The 19,804-nt window shown below is 41.7% G+C and overlaps 1 protein-coding gene across 1 annotated transcript in view; it reads left to right on the top strand.

Moving 5' to 3' along the window:
* ptprsa (protein tyrosine phosphatase receptor type Sa) overlaps positions 1-19,804 on the top strand; it is a 127,451-nt gene that overhangs the window by 20,411 nt on the left and 87,236 nt on the right. Inside the window, exon 5 of the mRNA XM_070908940.1 lies at positions 18,603-18,791. Coding sequence (XP_070765041.1) covers positions 18,603-18,791 — 189 coding nt within the window. The remainder of the gene's footprint in view (positions 1-18,602; positions 18,792-19,804) is intronic.

Genomic DNA, 19,804 nt, shown 5'->3' with positions numbered 1-19,804 from the left:
CATCAATTTGATGGAACTAATCAACTGTCTATTCATGTAAGAGCTGGTCCTCTATTCACTCGTGATGAAAACCCATAGGATCCCTGATGGAAAAAGATTGATTGGTCACCCACACACTTTCAGGGCACAGCGGCCGACAGATGTGTCTGGAGACGCACACAGACACATACTCACACATCAACAGGTGTAAAATAACAAAATAATACGAGATGTGTAGATGAAGTCAGTGATAGCTGAACCTTGTGGACCGTTATTGATTGGCTCCTATAGGTGCTAGTTTAGTGTCAGCAAAGGTATTATAGCATATTTGTTATATTTATATATTTGTTTAGCTCTAGCTTAGAGGTCATTGAGGACTGTATCATAGGCAAGCAAGCATGTGGTCACACCCTCCCGCTTTCTTCTCTCATTCTACCTGTCTCTGTCTGCCTCACTTACATAGACACACACACCCAATGTCTTCTCTTCTGTTCTCTCCTGCCGCCATCTGCCATGTTTCCAGGGCTGGATGAAGCTGAGCTATTGCTGGCTGGCTGGCAGCATGCAAGCTAGGCCTTCCTGGCTGTCAAATCCACAGGCAGTGAGGCGGGTGGGAGGGGGGGGTTTGGACCAGGGATTGGAAGCCTGGCCCAGAATCCTGGATTAGTTATTGTTAGCAACAAACCCCCCACCCTGGAAGCATGTTGTTGGGTGCTAGGGGTGTGTGAGTACCTCAGGTGCCCTTCAAAACTTGATACCTACACTTACATGTATGTTCACATTCGTGACAATTTATCTCCATTACCCGGAGTGATGTACATTGAGTTAGCATGTAACAGTTACTGATGGACACACAATGGCTGCTCAGCTGAGGCACTCAATTTATAGGGTAGTACCTGCCATTTCCTGGACACTTGAATCCAAAATGCCTTGTAGAACTTTGTGTGTGGCATTTTTATAGGATTATCCGACCCAATAGGAATCAAACATCCAACCTGCACACACAACATTCGTTTCATGTCAAAGACCACATATGTTATGCATCGCCAGAACCCTATTTATTTATGGAGTGCTGTGAAAATCAAGTCAGGAAAGTCCTTTACAAAGAAACAGTGAACGTACAGACATATTGAAAACAAGACATTGAGAACAAGAAACACCAAATTCTAATCTACAAGCCCAAGCATGTGCACTTCGGTGTGTGCAGTTGTGTGAAAGAGCACAGGGCAAACCCAGGGCAATCCACAGGAACAGAAGGAAAATGAAAAGCTATTGGAATTCTAGTCGCCAAGCTTTCCTCTAGAGACCAGCAGAAGACAGCAGCTCTCCTGCCCAGGCAAGACCCAGCACTGAAGGAGGGATGAGAGTGTGATGATAGGGGATGAAGGTGCAAGATGAGCAGTAGAGGAGGAGAGCAGTACATTCTCTGTTTTCCATCTTTAATGAGGTTGGGCCCCCCTGCATTAACCCATCAGTGTTACGAAGGAGACAGGAAAAGATATAGCAAGAAAAATGGAAAATATGAGAGAAGAGAGATATAATCCAATTCACAGGAAATGCAGAAATGTGAGGATGGAGAAAGGTGTTCAGGACGAAGTGAAAATTGGTAGAATGTCAGAAAAAGAATGAGGGTGATTGTAGGGAGAGAATGCAAGTAGAGGTGGAAGTGGAGCAAACCAGAAGAACAAATAGGGATAAAAATGGAGAAAAGTTGGCCAAAGATGAAGGGAGACAACAGGGGGTGTTTTGCGGACGATTGGCAATGTAGAACAGGTGAGGAGGACAATAGGCGAACATGGGTTCTTGGAACAGGGGCAAAGGATTATGGGATATGGGACAAGGCACAAGGGACACATCCACAGTAAACAGAGGGGTTGTGGTCTGGGATCTGGAAAGGCAGAAAATGGGTCGCCACGATGGGTGACTTGGCCGGAAAGCTGTGGCACACATTTGCAAGAAAATACAGCTGCATGAACACACGCTCCCACAAATAAATAGAATAACATACATAACAACACACAACATGTATGGCTTATACATCAGTGTAATGCACCTGCTCACAGAGGGTCATGAAACTCACTGAACACATAAATGAACATGAACAATGAATACAGTTTGAGTAAGAACAATAAACATTCTTCACTCAAAGTGGCAGCAGTCCACATACACAGGCACATGCATACCCATTTAAATATATGTATAGTCACTGCACACATATGCACACTCTGAAGCGTGCAGTACACCAGCTTTTTCTCTCCTAGTGCGAACTCATCTACCATGACAGCATGTGGGCTCTGTTAGGAGTTTTTAAGGAAATTAACAGTAGCACAGTGTTCACCACACGCACACACACACTTCAATGCTTGTCTGCACTGGTAGAGATATGCACACATACAGCAAAGGTGCACACACATACCGGCAATGTGCATGCACACAACCACTCCCAACACACACTGAATATACACTAACTTACATCTACACAAACATTTAACAGGTTATAGACGTTCTAAAACATGCAAATACTTGTAGTAATAACAGACATTTATTCAGACAAAAGACATGACAGGCAGACTAAACTTAAACCTCATGTCCATATTCTTTTTTTATACTGTACTGTGACAATGACACAACCCCACCTTCTCTTCTGTTGTCTCTGTGTTTGTGTGTACGTGCATGGGTGCGTGTGTTGGTGGCAATGGCGGAATGCGTTTAGCATCGACTGTGACACCTCCTTGGCTGTTGCTCCACTGCCTCAGCTGAATACCTAAGATGGGGGCCATCTGGCTCCACTAAGACTTGCACACAGTCCTCTGGGAGTCCTTGGAGAGGGACCGACAAGCATATGAAGCACACTCTTGAGATCTGACACAACTTGCAGCCTGCTGTGGGTTTTTTTTTTTCTGTTTTTAGGTTTGCCTGTTTTTTCAGGCAAGTGTTTTAGGGTGTCAAAAGGAAGGCAAAGTTGCCACTGGGATACTGTCAGCTCATGCTGTTGTGAGGAGATCATGGGGAGTTATTCTGCTGTGTGTGCTTGTATTTTAGACTGCTGCAGTCTTTAGCCTTGTGATTACTGTTGCAAATAGATCCCCCCCCCCCCCCCCGAGGCATCCCAAGGAGCAAAAACTGTGATTGATGAGATTTGGTCTGATATTCAGTTTTTTTATGTTGAAGAAGTTGTAAATATGATATGTCTATCTGAGTGTTTGGAAAACCCAACGTTCAGAGCACAGTAAGGCAGAGCTGCTCTCGAGGCAGAAATGTTGGTTGAGTTAAACCTCAGTGGTGAAGCCATGGAGCTACAGTTTTTCTCGTGAACTAACATTTAAGTATGCTCTGGGCTATTTGAACCAGTAGGCAACAGCAACTCATCTCTGATTCACACACACGCATACACACAGTTCAGTTCTCAGGCCTGGCCTTATATATGAGTGGTTGCTTCAACATACCAGACCTAGCCATGACCTTTATTTGCCGCCGTGTGTGCACACACAGTCACGCTTACATCGTGCTTATTTTCCTTTGCCACTCCCAACCAGGTGGAACCAATCAAACGTACCCGTCTCTGTCTCTCATCACTCTCTTACTCTCTCCCAAACCTTTCCAATCATCCTGTTTTCTCTCTGTGTATGCCAAGTTGCAAGACTGGTTTTCCACTGCACTGATTTTGTTAACATATATATATATATATATATATATTTTTTTTTTTTTTTTCTCTCTTTAGTTTCACCTCCAACTCCTCCTAAAGTCATCCCACCACTCCTTGTCCACTTCTTTCTCTGGTGAAAGCTTCTTGTTATGGATAATTTGTTGGTGGAAACGGGTAAAAAGACAGAGGCACAATGATGAGATGGGAAAAAAGTTAGCGGCAGGAAGAGGGAAGGAGAACTGGAGTGAAAGTTAAAGAGACAGAGACCAATCAACCTTTCAACCAATAGTGGCTCCAGACCTGAAGACATTCTAATTCCTACCTTCACCTTTGATTTCTCTTCTCCATCTACCTTTTTTTGTCTCTGTCACACAATAGCTCTGCCATTATGTTGTAGACCTCTTCTCTTGAAAGTGCAGCTTGTTGGAGTGGACAGCAGCAGAGGGTGATGTGTGTAATCACTAGTGTGTGTGTGTGTGTGTGTGTGAGATACAGCATTTATGAAATAGATTTTAAACAAATTGCAGAAAAATAAAATACAAATTGAGATACATTTCTTCAGGTTGGGCTAAATGCTCTTAATGCACAATATGTCACAGAACTGAAGAGCATCCTACATTCTGGACTAATTTCTCGAATGAGTCATTTATAGAGAAAAATATATTTTACCTGAGCATTAAAAGGCTTTTGCTGTACTGAGTACTGAGAAAAATGCATTAAACTTTGCTTGTAATGCTCGGATGCGACCTCAGCTATAACAAACAATGCTAAGGCGAAGATGGAGGGAGGAAGAAGGGAACAAAAGGGGTGAAGAAGATTGAGTAAGGTTAGGCTCACATTACGTTAGGTTATGTTATGAACTGCTCTTATCTTCACAGCTTTTAGTGTGTCTATGTTTGAAATCAGAGTTGAGAAAATGTGAGATTTCTACTTGTGTGTGTGACGCAGTCCGATTTCAAAATTGGTTTTGGATTTTAAAAGTCTGAGCCCAGGCTAAGACAGAGAGGAAGAAACAGTTTGAGAAAAGAGAGATGATAAGGGGAGAGAAAACATTTCTCCTCCTTGCTATTCATTTCATCAGTATTCCCTGTACGTATCTTACAAGCACCAGCACAAGTACACATTTAGGTTTGTGAAATATTCCCCTGGGATGCATTCGTGACCCCTTGGGTTTTTGTAACCTCTTAAAACTGCATTTTACATTTTCACACAAATGTATTACTGTTAAAGGAAAAGAAAAACACAAAAATGCTCTCTTAAAACTTTTTGCAGATGCAAGTTTTTCAGTTTTTACATTCATATTTATTTTTTTGCATTGATGTGTTCGTGGGCAGTTTTTCCTCAGTCTTTTCTCTTTGTAGTGCTAATGTCGTGCTGTTTTGGTGTTTAAGGGTTGAATGCTTATTTTATTGTGTTTATTTTAGAGGAAGAGGTGAGTCGAGGGCATCAGGCAGGCTGGATGAAAGATTAATAAGACACATAGTGAAACATGAGCAGGTGTGTGTGTGTGTGTGTGTGTGTGTGTGTGTGTGTGTGTGTGTGTGAGAGAGAGAGAGAGCTAGTTCCCTGATATGTGTGCAAGTATGCATGTTTGACAGCCGGTATGTGACCAAGTGTTTGTGGTGTGTTTATACCAAGTATATATGTGTCTATGTGTTTGTGTGCATGTGTGTGTGTGGGAGAAAGAGGGAGACTGAGAGAGAGAAAGAGAGAGAGAGAGAGCCAGCCAGCCAGCCGGCAGGCAGGCAGTGGCCGCCCTGTAATGAGACAGTGAAGAATAAGCTTGGCGGTATCAGCAACAGATCTGGCTGTTCTTCCTCTTCCTGTCCGCCTGCCTCTGAGGTGACCTTTGCCCTCTTCCACGTGAGCAAGAAAGATAGGAGGAAAAATGCAGAAAAGAGTGGCAGGAAGAAGCAAAGAGGTAGAGGTTACTAGACTAGGACAGCAGTCAAAAGCATCCAGAGTCTTCGTAGACTTTGCTGAAATGTTAACTTTTCCCTCATTGAAGTGCCTTTTTGCATCTTGACTGCATGTGTTGTGCTTGTATACTCTCCCAAATTTATGTTTTGGTCTACCAGCCAGGACAGCTTTGTTAAAAATGTTCAGATGAAAGTGTCCGCAAAATGGCACGTACATGAATGCCTGAAAAAAAGGGTGAAAAGAAAGAAGCCGTTACTGTTATCGACGTACTTCATGCGACTGTGACTTGTGGTGAAGTCCACACTGAGCTAATGCTATGTACTCTCTGTTGTTTTTGCCAACTGCTTATCTCTAGATTGTCCCTGACAAACAAGTCAATTCTCATTCCCAAGCAGCCCTCGACCAGTAAATAATACATTTGTTTAGCGCTGTTAGGATCTACACCCAGCAGCGGAGGTTACCTGCTCACAGTGAACCCATTTTAGCATGAGGCTCCTGTTATCAGCTAGCCAGTGCAAGCATTTTTTTTCTTGCAAATGGTAAACTGTATGCTCTCCCTTTGTGTGCACAAAAGCTAACATTTTATTTTGTTTCTTTTTGGGGTTGTTATTTGGCTCTTGCATTTGAGGAGGATTATATGTGCAGTAGATTTCTTGTTTTGTTCTCTGATGGTGCTTATGAAGTGCTACTCTTTGCTGTGTTGGGATTGTTTAGCTGTTATTGGTGTTATCGGTGTATGGTAGAGGGCAGGCTTGGCACAAACAACAAATCAATAGGCGGATGTTGACCATGTGGATAGCTCTCATGCCCCAGATCTCTTATTGGTGACTTAAGAAGTTTTGTGTTTTTTCCTCAGAAATATACCCTTTGCTGTCCTTCAGTGACTCCGGGACTTCCTTTCCAATCGTGGAATATCTCCCTGCTCAATTTTCACCTTTTCCTCCCTCTTCCCCACTTCATACCTCCATATTGGCATTGGTATGCCTGCCAGACTCCTGCCTGCCTTCCATCTTTCTCACCCTGTCTTTCTCTCTTGTTGAAAAAGTTCCCTCCAGAGGAAATTCACTCAGATGAGAGTTTATGGCCTCTGAATCCTTTGATCCTCTGAACCTGTAATGCAGTAATCATGTGTGATTGGAGGATGAAGAAGGGGGACACAAGCTGAGTGGTAGCAAGAAAGATGAAGGAGAAAGAGGGAGAGAGAAAAGAGGTGGTGCTGATGGAGCGGGATAAGTGGAAGGAGCTTGCCTCCAGCCAGGGGTGGCTGGCTCCTGAACTTTGGCCATCAATTTCATATAATTCCTGCTCGAGTAGAGCGACCCTGGCCACCTTAGACATCTGGCCACAGCCAATATAAGACACTGGGGTAGAGTAAAAAGGAGTAAAAAAGGAAGAGATGAAGAGGCAAGGAGATGGAGAGTGAGGGGCAAGCAGAAGAGGGGTTAGGGTCTGGCTGATTGGTTTATTACTGACTAGAAAGTTCAGATAAATGGATCCTTTGTCGCAGCAACGAGTTGGCCAGGAGACTAAATTGAAAGATTAGTGTCTTTGAGATGCTTTTACAATGATAAGCACTTACTGGTTTGATTGTCCTGGTGATTCAACCTGTGGCAGTAGATGCCCTTATGTTTCCTCCCATATGAGGTCATTTTCATAATCTGCTCCTTAGTGAGAAATTGATAGTGGCAGAGTAGAATTTTTTCTTCTCCTTTTTTACTTAAACAGTTAAAGCCACCTTCCATGTCTAGAGCCCCAAGTACGACAAATGTCACTTTCATCTGATGGCTGTAAAACATAATGCTATATAATAATATAAAAATAACAATTAATTGAACCATTCAAATCAGTTGTAATGTAATAACAATGTGATTAATTTAGTTCCTTTGCTTCCACTCAGTCACCTCAAATACATCAACAATTTATTGTTACTTGTCCAAAAATATGTCAAATTCTATATGTAATTCAACTTTGCATGGAATTAGTAGTTAGATTTCCTGCATCTGATTCCTACCGTCCTTCTAATCTTTCATTATATTTCATTAAATTTGCATCATTATTTTGGTTCCATATGATTTTGTTGGATAATTTAGAAAATGTAATTCAGCTCTCCAAAATGACTGCTGTTCTGAGTATGTGTAAATGCACATATTCATATTCATGTGCAGTTGAACGATCAGTGCAGCTGGATGTGGGATTTACTTGCCCACAACAGTTTATAAAACAACAACAAAAATATAAAATACCCTTATTCATAATAATAATAATTGCATTTTGGAACAGCACATAAACACTTCAATATCAACGCAATAATAATGTGCAGAAATCAAATCAACAATCCAAACTATACTTGGATAGCAGTTTTTGCCCCACACCTAAGCAAAGAATGAGAGTTGGGAGAAAGGGATGGTTCCTGTGGAAACGGTGTGAGTGACGACCTTCGGCGTGGCCCAACTCATGCATAAAGAAAAGCAAAGGGATATGGCCTGGACCACCCGCGTCATGCATATACATGAGTCACCAGCCCAGGTGACTGAAGTCATACAACACAGAGGTCGTGCTGTGGGCCCTGCAGGATTGGCAGAGTAGATAAGACTTAAAGTCCTGCATGCTTCACAAGTTCTGTGCCTACGCTTCCTGTGGTTTAAGTTTGATGGTAAGCTTAACACCATGATTATTAGTATTTCCTCTATGATGGATGGATACAACTCAGCTAAGATTGAATAGAGGAAAGAGAAGACATACATGCCCCTAAATGCAAGATCAAAAAATATTAAAATCTTCTAAAACCCAAGTTAAAACCCCGTTTATTATATGAACATTGTTAGAACAGTGCAGTTCTTAGTGAGCTGTAAGGTGTGCTTATCAGAGGGACAAATAGAGAGCAAGAATGTGAAGGAAATAGCAGCCGGAGAGGCCAGTTGGAAGATGCTATCCAGGACTTCTTCATGATTACAAAGCTTGTGTTCTGGAGTGCAGCCCAGATCCTACTGGATTTAACAGCAGCTGTTCATATTTAAAGAACGTTGTGCTCCTTGGCCCTTAAAGGGAAACGCCACATCCAACATGTGTTGCTCTAGCCTCTGTCTTTCCCTTTGGCCCACAAACCCATACACCCACATTTTCTGTCACAATCCTTCAATTGAAATACACAGAGTTCAGTTTAAGCATCACATCTCTGTGCGAATGGGGTTGTCTTTGGGTTGTTACAGCTGAAGGGGAGATAGTTTTTTCCTTTGGTACACTATGTGCTGTATGTGTTTTTCCTTTTATTTAAATTTCTCGCAGATTCTTTTTACTGACAGAGGAGAAAGTTTGACCATTTACCAATTTCTCTGTCAAACGCTGCTTTACAGCAGGAAATGATGGTGGAATTGCAGCTTAGGTCTTCCACTTTCCCTCCTAACAGTCCTGCTTGTTATTCTGCCCACAACCTTTCGGTCTTGTCATCTTTGTAAGTGACTTATTTATCCAACACTCCAACTGTTCTCTCCCAGGTGAAGCCATATCCTCTGTGACCCTTATTGCCATGTCCGCTTGTCATGCCCACATCTCGAAGTGACATTAAGCAATTACCAGGCAGTCTTCTGACTGGCCGTCTGCTCATTTCCAGCCACCACATATTCATAATTGTTGTTCTGCTCACCAAAGGTGGCTCCTAACCTGTCATTAGTGGCGTAATTGCACTAAACTAATGATCTCAGGCCTCACTCCCACCTAGCCACTTCCCTCCAAGTCCTTTTGCAATTACTGTCAGTCTTTGCTTTGTGGTTTTGGTATTTGTTTGGGTGAGATTAGTCGCTTTGGCAGAAATGGCACAACGCTGCAGCTCAGCCCTCTCAATCCGTTGTTGTTTTGGCTCAAAGTTGCTTGGCAAGCTTAGAGAGGCCTTTGCTCCACATGTCAGGAGTACCAAGTCTCAGTCACATATAAGTCCTGTTCACCCCCTGTTGAAGCAGTGGGTTTGGCATTTAGGTCTCCCGTATGGAAAAAAATACACAACAATACACGACAATACCGTTCTTAATAGATCAGTTTTTCTTTTTTCTACTCACCACAGAGTAGGCACTGCTGAAGAATGACGATTAGTTGGAAAATATTGACACAAGGGAAGAGGAGCATTTTCAGTTATCAGACAGGCTGTTTAAATGATGAATTCTAAAACTTATTTTGCAGTTGAAAGCCTCAAACATTGTCGAACTCATGGAGTATGCTGCGCCCCAATGAGCACCCCCCAGTACGCTTTCTCATCAATGTCATCATTAATTAGGTATGACATGAAATTATGCTGCCTAGTTACATTGTCTGACAGGATCCAAACCACTTAGTTATTTTAAAAACTTTTAGCTTTAGCCTCCCCCCCCCCCTTAAGAAAACATGTCATTAAAGATATGGTTATGTCTTTTATGCAAGCAGACAATGGCTCAGTCGCAATAGTTTCATTATTAACACATTTAATTTCCTTGTGAATTGGAAGTGATAATTAAAAATGAAATTTATTACATTGCGGACTTCAGAAGATAGTGTAGGACACACTCACCCATATATTATTATTATTATTATTATTATTATTAATAATAATATTATTATTATTTTCATGTAAAATACCATGTCTAAGTATATTTGTATATCTAAGGACATCATAACCTTAGACATGCTGTATCTGTTAATATGGTTGCTTTAAATTAAGACATAGAAATATTACTAAGTAATAGTAGACATATTTCCAGAGCAATATTCATGAAAATCTTCCATCTTTGACTCCAACATGTTATATTGCGAGGGTGGTAAAATGCATGCATGAAAGACGCTATACATACCATTACTCACAGCATTTCCCAACTTACCTTGGTGGGTTGTATTTTAGGAGACTACAGCTGAGGTTTGAATGAGATGGCATACATTACAACCTCTACAACTCTAACAATTCAACAACACAGAAGTCTGCATCTTAAAGGGCTTGTACAGCAGCATTGCCGCCCACACTGTGTGGTGAACTGACGTCAGGTTTCAAGGTGCCCACTGCGCCTCCACACACAGTCCCACCTTGCCAAACAAATGCGCACACACACACACACACTTATAGAAACACACACGCACACTCAAAGCCACCCACCACTAAACCAGACCTGACTGGTTGACATTTCTCCACAGTGAAGCACTTCCTTTAATGGCCCCAGCCTCATCCCCTGTCTCCCCTGGAGTTCGCCTGTCTTACCCCAGATGCCTCAGGAGGCTGACGAGAGAGAGAGCAAGAGAGAGAGAGAGAGAGAGAGAGAGAACTCGATAAACTTCCACCGGTTGAGACGAATAAACAGAATTTTTTTCCCCCTCCACCTGTTCTCCTCACAGGCAGGGGATCTTTGGAGCTGTCCTAGACAATTACCCCTCTCTCTTGTCTATGCTCTGTCTATCATGGTGGCTCACCACATCAGGGAAACAGCCTGTGTTGCATGTTTTTCTTTTGATTACTGGACCCTGGCCTCCGACATTTCAAATCATAGGTAGGGCAAAGACGGCATGTCAGCCTACACTGTCATGGAGAAAGGTGCCAGAAAGCCTTCTAATCAGCTGGAAAAAATACATTCATGTAAATCACTGTAACAAAAGAATGATGAAAATGTATGTTGCATTCTTCTGCAATAAATGGTTGAAAATGTCTGCAACAACTTTCAGTGCAGCTTCCTGCTGTTCATGAGTTTTAATGAAAGTAATAAAATAATGTAATGCAAATCTTGATTCAAGAAATAATGAGGAAATAAAGACAATCTGTGCTTTGATTAAAGTAGCACAAAAAGGGCACATCACTACTCACTAAGATATATCTGATACTGTGGTTGAGTTAGAAGTCTACATTTCTATGTGTTCTCTCAGATTCACCAAACATTTGCTAAGTTTAAATCTATTCACTTCCACCACAAGCAACTGGTGAAGCAACTCAGTGCAGTATCAGAGGCTTAGTGCATGCAATGTATAAGTCAAACTATATTCACTGATGTCAATGTGTCAGCCAAGTGGTGTGTGAGGTTATAAGGACTGGGTCTTGAAAAAGATTAAACAGGATAATTTCAGGAACTTATAGGAACCTATTTTCTTAGTTTTTGATAATAAGTGTGTAGAACACTAACTACACACTAGCAACACAAAGAACTCTTAAAACAACATACTTTTTTCTGTAGCTTTTGTGCCATTTCCTTTGCAAGTAAGCAGACATTATTTTGAGCCATATGTTCTCAAAATATAGCAGCCTCTGATGTTATATGGACAAAACCTTAGTTCCCTTCTTTGCCTGTAATGGACAGGAAATTATGCACTAATACTACACTATTACACTGCTCAGCCTGAGGGTAAAAAGGGCTATCTAAAAACCAGCTTTTATTTACTTGGTTTGGTTCCTGGTATTTACCATCAATTCCTCTCTTCCTTGATTCTTTTGGCCTTCACATTTGACGAAACTGTGGTCATAGCTTCTACCTGGGGTTGGTTGCTGCCATTTGTTCTCCAAAATATCCCCCTCTTGGCTGCTATCACTATCTTTCTTTGGCAAACAATCTGTCTACTTGCTGTTTAGCTCAGTGGTGATGATAGCTTTATGAATGTGGCCTAATATGGGTTGTGTTCAGAATTGGAGGTGGTGTGGAAAGTGTTTGCAAGCCACCCAACAGTCAGAATTGTCAGAACTGTCAGAATAGTCAGTTTGTATGCCAGAATAAAGTTCTCGCCTCTCACATATTTACATGTTTTGCCATTTACACATTTAGCCACTTAAAATGTAGGGGTTAACAGCAGGACTCAAGGGCAATTTAATGGAACACCCAGCTGCTGTGGAAATCAAGCCTGTGACCTTCTCCTGACAGGAGATGTATGCTTTCTGCATATACAGCACACATAAAAATTAAACAACACACATATAGTACACAAAAGTATTCAAAAATTGTCCCAAAACTTTTTATTATTCTTTTCTCAGCCTCAGAGACCTACAGCGTACACAGTCAACCAACAGTTACCTTAAAAAATATAAAACACCAACAAGGAAAGAGAAAGCAAATAGATGGTTTACCCTGTGGGGTCTTCATATGGTCAGAAAGCTGACCAAACAAACTCTTTGCAGTGCAATAAGCAATGCTGCAAATTTCTGCATTACTTTCAATGTCCCTGACTTTTTTAATCTGTCTGTCTCGCTCCCTCTCTTCCCTTGACACTCTTTTCCACTGCCCCTCTTCCTTTCTCTCACCTGGTCTTTCCCACTGTTTCTCTCGAGTTATATTTTGGAGATTTGAATGTAAATGTTGCCCTTGGTGGCTAGATGTGCTAGGTGAGGAGAATACCAATGGGACATCAGACTTCTTTCCGGGAACAGAGCAGGGGGGTAGAGGTTGAGTGCTGGCTGTATAATAACCATTATTCAGCTGAGATGGCTATCCGGAGAGGGCTATCGGTGCTGGGGCCAGAGACTCTGTGATTAGATTCCCCCTGTGTTGCTATTCTTCTCTGTCCCTGGATATTTCTGTGTCACTGTTCCCCCGTCTTCCTTTGTATATTTCTCAACCAATTCAACAGGAATCCCATTGGTCATACAATCCAGGAATGTAACGGAAAGATGCATTGAAGATGGGGAAAGTTAAACTTCCATTTGGTTTGGTTGGAAGATATGCATTTGGCTGTATACCATCATCACAAATTACCAGCTGCTGCAAAGTGAAACAGACTGGTGTACTGTTTGGTCTCTTTTGCCACATAAAGAATGCAAGTTCATGGTCTTGAACGTACTCTAAATTAGGAAACGTGTACTTGGTTCTGAGTAGTCAAGCTTATATGGAATGAGAACCATTTAGACTCAAATGTGTGGTCCACATTTGTGAGGGAACCTTGTAGACTCAACCATTATGGTGACAATTGGGGGAACTATGCAGACCTATGCTGACCATTGACTGGGGCCTCAACCAACTTCTAGTTAGTGCTGAAACATATTTGGAAATGTATTCACGTCATTACAGTAAACATATCCAACATAGCATTTGCCAATATATACATGCATAGGCCATACATGCACATATGCATTATAGAAAATAGACTTCCCAACATATAGTTGTACCCCAGCTGTACTACAGAAACTCCCTCTTAACACGGGCACTCTTCTCTTGTCTCTGGCCTGCCTGTTTGATGGGAACAGTTCTGGCTGTAATGTAACTGCATTGTCTGGAGTCCAAGCAGCTGGGTCTGCCCATTAGTTAAACATCTATTTATTCAGACTGCATTTATGTGTGTGAAAGAGAGCATGCCATCGCTATTCTTCACCCTCTTCCACTATGTTTATCATCCTCTCTCTCTCTATATAGCTTCTAATATAAACCTCTGTTCTCTCTCTCTCTCTCTCTCTCTCTCTCTCTCTCTCTCTCTCTCTCTCTCGCTCCTCACTTCCATTGCTCTCACCCTGTCTCTCTCCCAGCAGTCTCTCTGTGATATTAATGCACAGACCTGCTTAAAGCCTGTGCCTCTATGCTGTGGCGCTGGGTAATCAGTTAACCTGATTATGCTGCTGATGAAATTAAATCATTTCAGTAAGTGAAAATAATAATATGAGTAATAGGTGCGGGGGACGGCGGAGCACCCCACGGCATTTGCTGCAGTCCCAGCCAGTCGAGCTTTACCTCTCACCCTCTCTCTCTTACTCTCTTCTCTCCATGAGATAATTGATGGCTCAAAACAAGCAGCTTTGAAACCACAGTGTCAGACATGTTGACGTCAGATGAAAATGGATGACGTGCAGTAGAATAATATAAAGATCCATGTACAGTATAATAACCTGACCAATGCTCAGGACTAACACTGCCAGGGTTCGTGGTTCAGTTGCCGAGTCGAGCTGCGCACTAACACACTTGGATTAAATGTTGTATGTAATACTGTATAGTTAATTGGGTAAAGCATGTTACCAGCACTACAAAAGTCTTAATTCTTTGTGTAGGTCAAGGCACGAGAACTGCCAGGCACTAGAATGAAGTGCTCACTGAGTAGAGCATAGGTTGGGCCTACTATTCATTGGTGCTGTTAAGTACGTTTTTTAACACAGTATTATAAGGTATGTGCAGTAGATGGTAAATATGAGGTAATTATGCTACTTTAGTGGGTACAGCATTGCAATAGGAATTGAACAGAATTATTGTTTTATATTTTCACTAGGACCACTCATTCATCAGTTTACTGTATGTTCTTGCTGCTTTGGAAAAGTACCCACAAAATGGTTTATTTATTCACAAAGCCCTTTTGTATAGAGCTGTAGGAATCTGTACCTACAGACTTTACCAGAAAAAGAGATGGTTTGGTAGCAGTGAATCACTGGAAATGGGATTAGTCAGAGAGAGTTAAATTAGTCTAAAGGACGGACCTTTTAAGAGGGCTACACTTAGCATGATAGAAAGCAGAACGCAACAGCAGGCATGAGTCGGCAGATTAACAGCCGGGCAGTGGCTAAGCTAACCAGAGGCTGATTAAAGGCTTTGCACCTGTCACTTGTGTAATGATATTAAATGGCAAAGCAAAATTAAAGACAATTATGGATAATGATGGCACTCAAGCCAACCCCAAAAAACCCAAAGAGAATGATAAAAATCAAAATCTAGATATGGTCAACTAGAGCCTGTAGGAGGCTTAGCTTTGGAGTCATGCTGATCACGCCAGCTGTTGCATGGAGCGGACATGTACTGTTTGCCATCACTTCCTGCTGAATAGTTTCCAAAGTAGGCTGTGGTAATCTTGTGAGAAAATTTGCATTCTTCAGTGTTGAAAACCTGTTTTTTGCAGATGAATGGTTTACATCTGATTAACTACAGAATGGTCTCAGTGATGTCTTTGCAAGGCCTTAGTTATTGCTGCCTAAGTGCTATACATCACAGCAGTGGAGAGGACCAAGCTGAGCATATGCCAACAAGTATACGAGCACTGACCAATTTCCAAATCGATGGGATGCATCAAAAAGGCTTTTGTGGCACTTTAAAAAACAAGGTGGCCTAACAAAGGAGATGGACTGCATGCTGGGAAGATTAAGATTCTCTTTTAGCGCCCTCACCTTGACTGTTGAAATAAATGTACCTGTGGAGTAGTCAGTTTTGTTTTTCTTGTAACCTAATGGGTGAGGCGTGTTTTGATATCCTTTAAATCAGCAAGGTGATGATCAGATGAGACTCAATTAGATTCGATTAGAGTTTCTTTGTTCTTTATTTGTTCATATTTTAGCTTTAGCATTCTTGAATGTGTGTGTCTGTGAGATAAAGCCAAAAAAAAAATCAAAAGTGATAGGTATTTTGAAAATTCTTGGCACAATGCAGGATGTAACTGCAGGATGTAACTGCAGCATGTGTCGCATAGCTCTGTAGTATGATGATTGCTGGTCTAAGTGACAAAGGCTGCTCCCGGCACGATGTCAGTGACCAATTGTGCACACGTGTCGATTCTATTTGGCCTTTGAAGATTTGTCATCACAGAGAACCCCCAGTACACATCATAGAAATGCAAGCGCTATGCCATTATAGAGATTGGCCCTTTGGGAATTCTAGGATAATATCAGTCCATGTCATTGGTTGCCTTCTCCCCTTCACAGTCAGGCTGGCTAACCCTGAAGTAACACTCCCTCAATGAGTGATCTATTTATTTTTGCATGGCCGCCTTTATCGACAGAGCCTGTAAGCTTCAGGGGGAAAGATGCTATCAGACTCTATTCCTGGGAAAGCAAGTAACCAGCATGCATGCCATTTATTCAGGTAAAAGCTGCTGGTGCTGTATCAGGTCAGAGCAGCTGTAACGATAGCATAATCTCTCCATGAATCCAACATCCCTGCTTCTTGTTTACTGCTGTTTTGGTTGGTTTGTTTGTTCGCCCACTTTTTCTGCCCTCCCTTGCTCCTTCAGGCAGGTTCCCTCTGTCACTTGGCTAATTTCATTAGTATCAAATCCACTTACTCAATGTATGTTTTCAGGTTCATTGCTGTAGTCTGTGTAGGCTTCTGTCTACTGTTTTCATACCACAAAGGCAGAGTTAATGTGATGTGAAGCACAGATAGGCCTCGGCAACATGAAATACATCAGTTGTAACACCCAGGGAGCAGGCCAGACCGAGCCTTTGCAGATGTCCCTCTTCAACAGACTAGCTAGAACTAGCTAGAGGGGTACGAGTGTGCAGCACCTTTTATGGCATCTTATACATAGATCATTGATGACACACAGAAGAGGGAGTTTGTGAGAACATATTGCTCTGTCTTGTTCTGAAGTTTCTAAGGTGAAGTGTAGGCTTGCCAGTGCTTTTCTAAGCTTCAAGGGAACTAGGGAACTTGGTATAAAGAGATTATACAGGGGTGATCATTAATAATCGATGAAGAGGATACAGCACAGAGCCTAAAACAGTGTAAATGCCTGTACTTCTTTGAGTTCCTAGCATTGAAATATTCATCTTGCTCTGCTGATGTCAGCCTTAGTTAGAGGTAACCTGTCTGGACTTAGGTTTGAGACCCTCCGGTTCTGCCTTCTGTTCTCCTGTATGTCTTTTATTTTCCAAGATTCAATATTTCAAAATGTGAATACATATGAAGACACCCCCCCCCCCCCCCCCTTCTCCATACAATCCTTGTGCATAATGTGCATACAACAGCAACAACAACAACTTTTCCAGATTTATCTTGGTGAATAAAGAATAAAAGAATAAAAAACATTTTGGGCTAATTGTTGTGCAATTATGTAAGCTACATTAATCAATAATATTCATTTAAATACTTGCTGTATTTTTGCCATCCTTTTCATATGTAATACTTAATTGGCATGACTTAATATGAGACATTGGTCAAAAATAGAAGATTTTAAAATAATTATCACTTGAATCCATTGTGATTTCATTGCTCACAGTCTTATTTGTATCAATTAAAGACAGATAGACCAACCCTGCTTTTAGAGTCTGCGACTCTAAAACTGCGACTCAACTTACTGTCCTAATTTCCCCTAATTTAGCACTCCCCGGGTGCCGACAACACCACCATGATGTCTGCAGAGTGGACATGAGGTCATTGGCTCTCCAGATGAACAGTGACCTCTGCTTTGCCACTGGCCAGCATCTTAGTCAGTCAATCTTCTTCCCAGTTGCGATGTGGCCTTGGGCTTGTGATGCATATTACAGCTCGGGGTACTTCCCCCTTGGCTCTCATCATCTAAGAATGAGTCACTGCTCTGGCTCCAGTCAGGGTAGAGGTCAAGCAATTGGACCCATGGAGCTAATTGCCCCAGGGGAGCACAGAGTCTGTATTAGGAGAACAATGACCATAGAGCACACTACACTGTCATCTCTTAACAGTCCAATAATTGCATAGTATTCAGTGCCTTGACTTGAGTGTCATTTATTTCACTGAACATGAGGAAACTAAATGGAGAAATCACCGTGATTACTAGGCTTTTCTTCTGGTATTACTTTTCACTCTTATTTTCTCCCCCCCTGATCTTCGATACGCATTTAAAGCCATTTATTTACTACATGTTATACAGAGCATACATGCAGGGAGTCAGTGTCTTCCTTAAGGGCATTTGAATAAGCCACATTGTCCTTAACGGACAAGCTAGCTGGTAGTGGGAACGCTGTGTGTTAGTATCTGGCTACAGGATGGTTTCTCTAACCATTACAATGCAAGCTCATTTTCTGAGAAAGAAAGTCAAAGAAAGCTCAGTGCTTACTTTTCTTGGTCTTTGTTCTCAAACCTCTTTCGATGTCTCAATGCAGCCCTCTGGGAGAGCCAGATTCCTCATGAAATGCAGTTTACATGTTTATTCAAGGCTTGTATCCTCAATTGGTTCATTCATTTTTCTTAGATGACCACAACTGCAAAAAAGTTGTCAAAAAGACTCAATGACTGCTGTATAATAAGTCATTTAGTCTTGTTTTATTTAACTTGACTGTTGTGTTATATTTGTGCTCTCAGTTCCATCGATAATAAAAATGTATGTATATGGATTACAAGTCACTACTGGCTGGTTTTTATTCACCCCCCCCCCCCCCCCCCCCCCCCTTTTCCTGTTCTTTCCACAGAGGACCTGCTCCCACCAGGCTTCCCTAACATTGACATGGGCCCTCAACTCAAAGTGGTGGAGCGCACTCGAACAGCCACCATGCTCTGTGCTGCCAGTGGCAACCCTGACCCAGAAATCACCTGGTACAAAGACTTCCTGCCCATTGACCCCAGCGCAAGTAATGGGCGAATCAAACAGCTACGCTCAGGTAAGAAAAGCCCAAGCATTATGTTGTTGCCTTTTGCCTCTTATTAACTCGAGCACTTGTTTGATTTCCCAGGACATTTTTGGCAATAGTTAACATGGTTGTTTTTGTGCCTTTCAGCTGATGTGGCTGCAGTGCCCTGTCTTTTTCTCCCCAAATAGTTAGATAATGTGAGAAGTGTGATTGAAACCACTTTGTTAGCTTTTCAACAGATTCATATCTCCAGCTTGGGAACACATATTGGTTCCCAAGCTGGAGATATGTTTTGAGTGAGTGAGTGTTTGCAGTTACTGCAACACTCACTAAAACGTATTATATCATATCAATTTCAAGTAGCAACTTTGTCACAATGTAAACTTTTTAGGAACTAAACACTATGCTTTGTTTTTAGGTTAATGACAAAAACAGTGCAGCGTGGATTTATCCAACCGATCTGAGTAGGTTTGCATTAGACCAAGAGATCTGAGAATTCATACAAACAATACAGGAGACTCTAAAGTGTAACATGATATTCTGCGTTGAAAACGAAATGCGTGTTGACCCAAATTTTTAACTATGTTTAAAATGTGACATCAAATCATGAGGGCGAGATAAATTTCCTAGATTACAACATGAGAAGCATACAATAGTGTAAAGGTTGAGCGTTATAGCCATAGTGCTCTGTCAATGTTGTTATAACCATAGATAATCATCCAAAAGATGTGTTGAAAAGTGTAACATTACTGAATCAGGTCAAATGATTCACAACAGAAGTGTGTCATAGTAGACAATGAGAGCAAAGTCCACTTTCCACTGACACAACTCAGTGGTGGAAATGTTGTCTTGTTCCCATTGATTAAACCCCACTGAGAGGCCCAGTAAAGCAAAGTCTAATTATATAGCTAATTAAGTGTAGGCCCTGGAGTGGCCCCAGGCAATAAGGGGTAGATATTTTAGGTCGATGATTTGTCACCATTCGAAAAATCCAATGACTCCTATTTGATTTGTTGCTGCAAACTTACATCAGTGTAGACGCC

The sequence above is a fragment of the Enoplosus armatus genome, chromosome 7 (assembly GCF_043641665.1).
Source record: "Enoplosus armatus isolate fEnoArm2 chromosome 7, fEnoArm2.hap1, whole genome shotgun sequence".
NCBI lineage: Eukaryota > Metazoa > Chordata > Actinopteri > Centrarchiformes > Enoplosidae > Enoplosus > Enoplosus armatus.
This window is presented reverse-complemented; position numbering and strand designations above follow the sequence as displayed.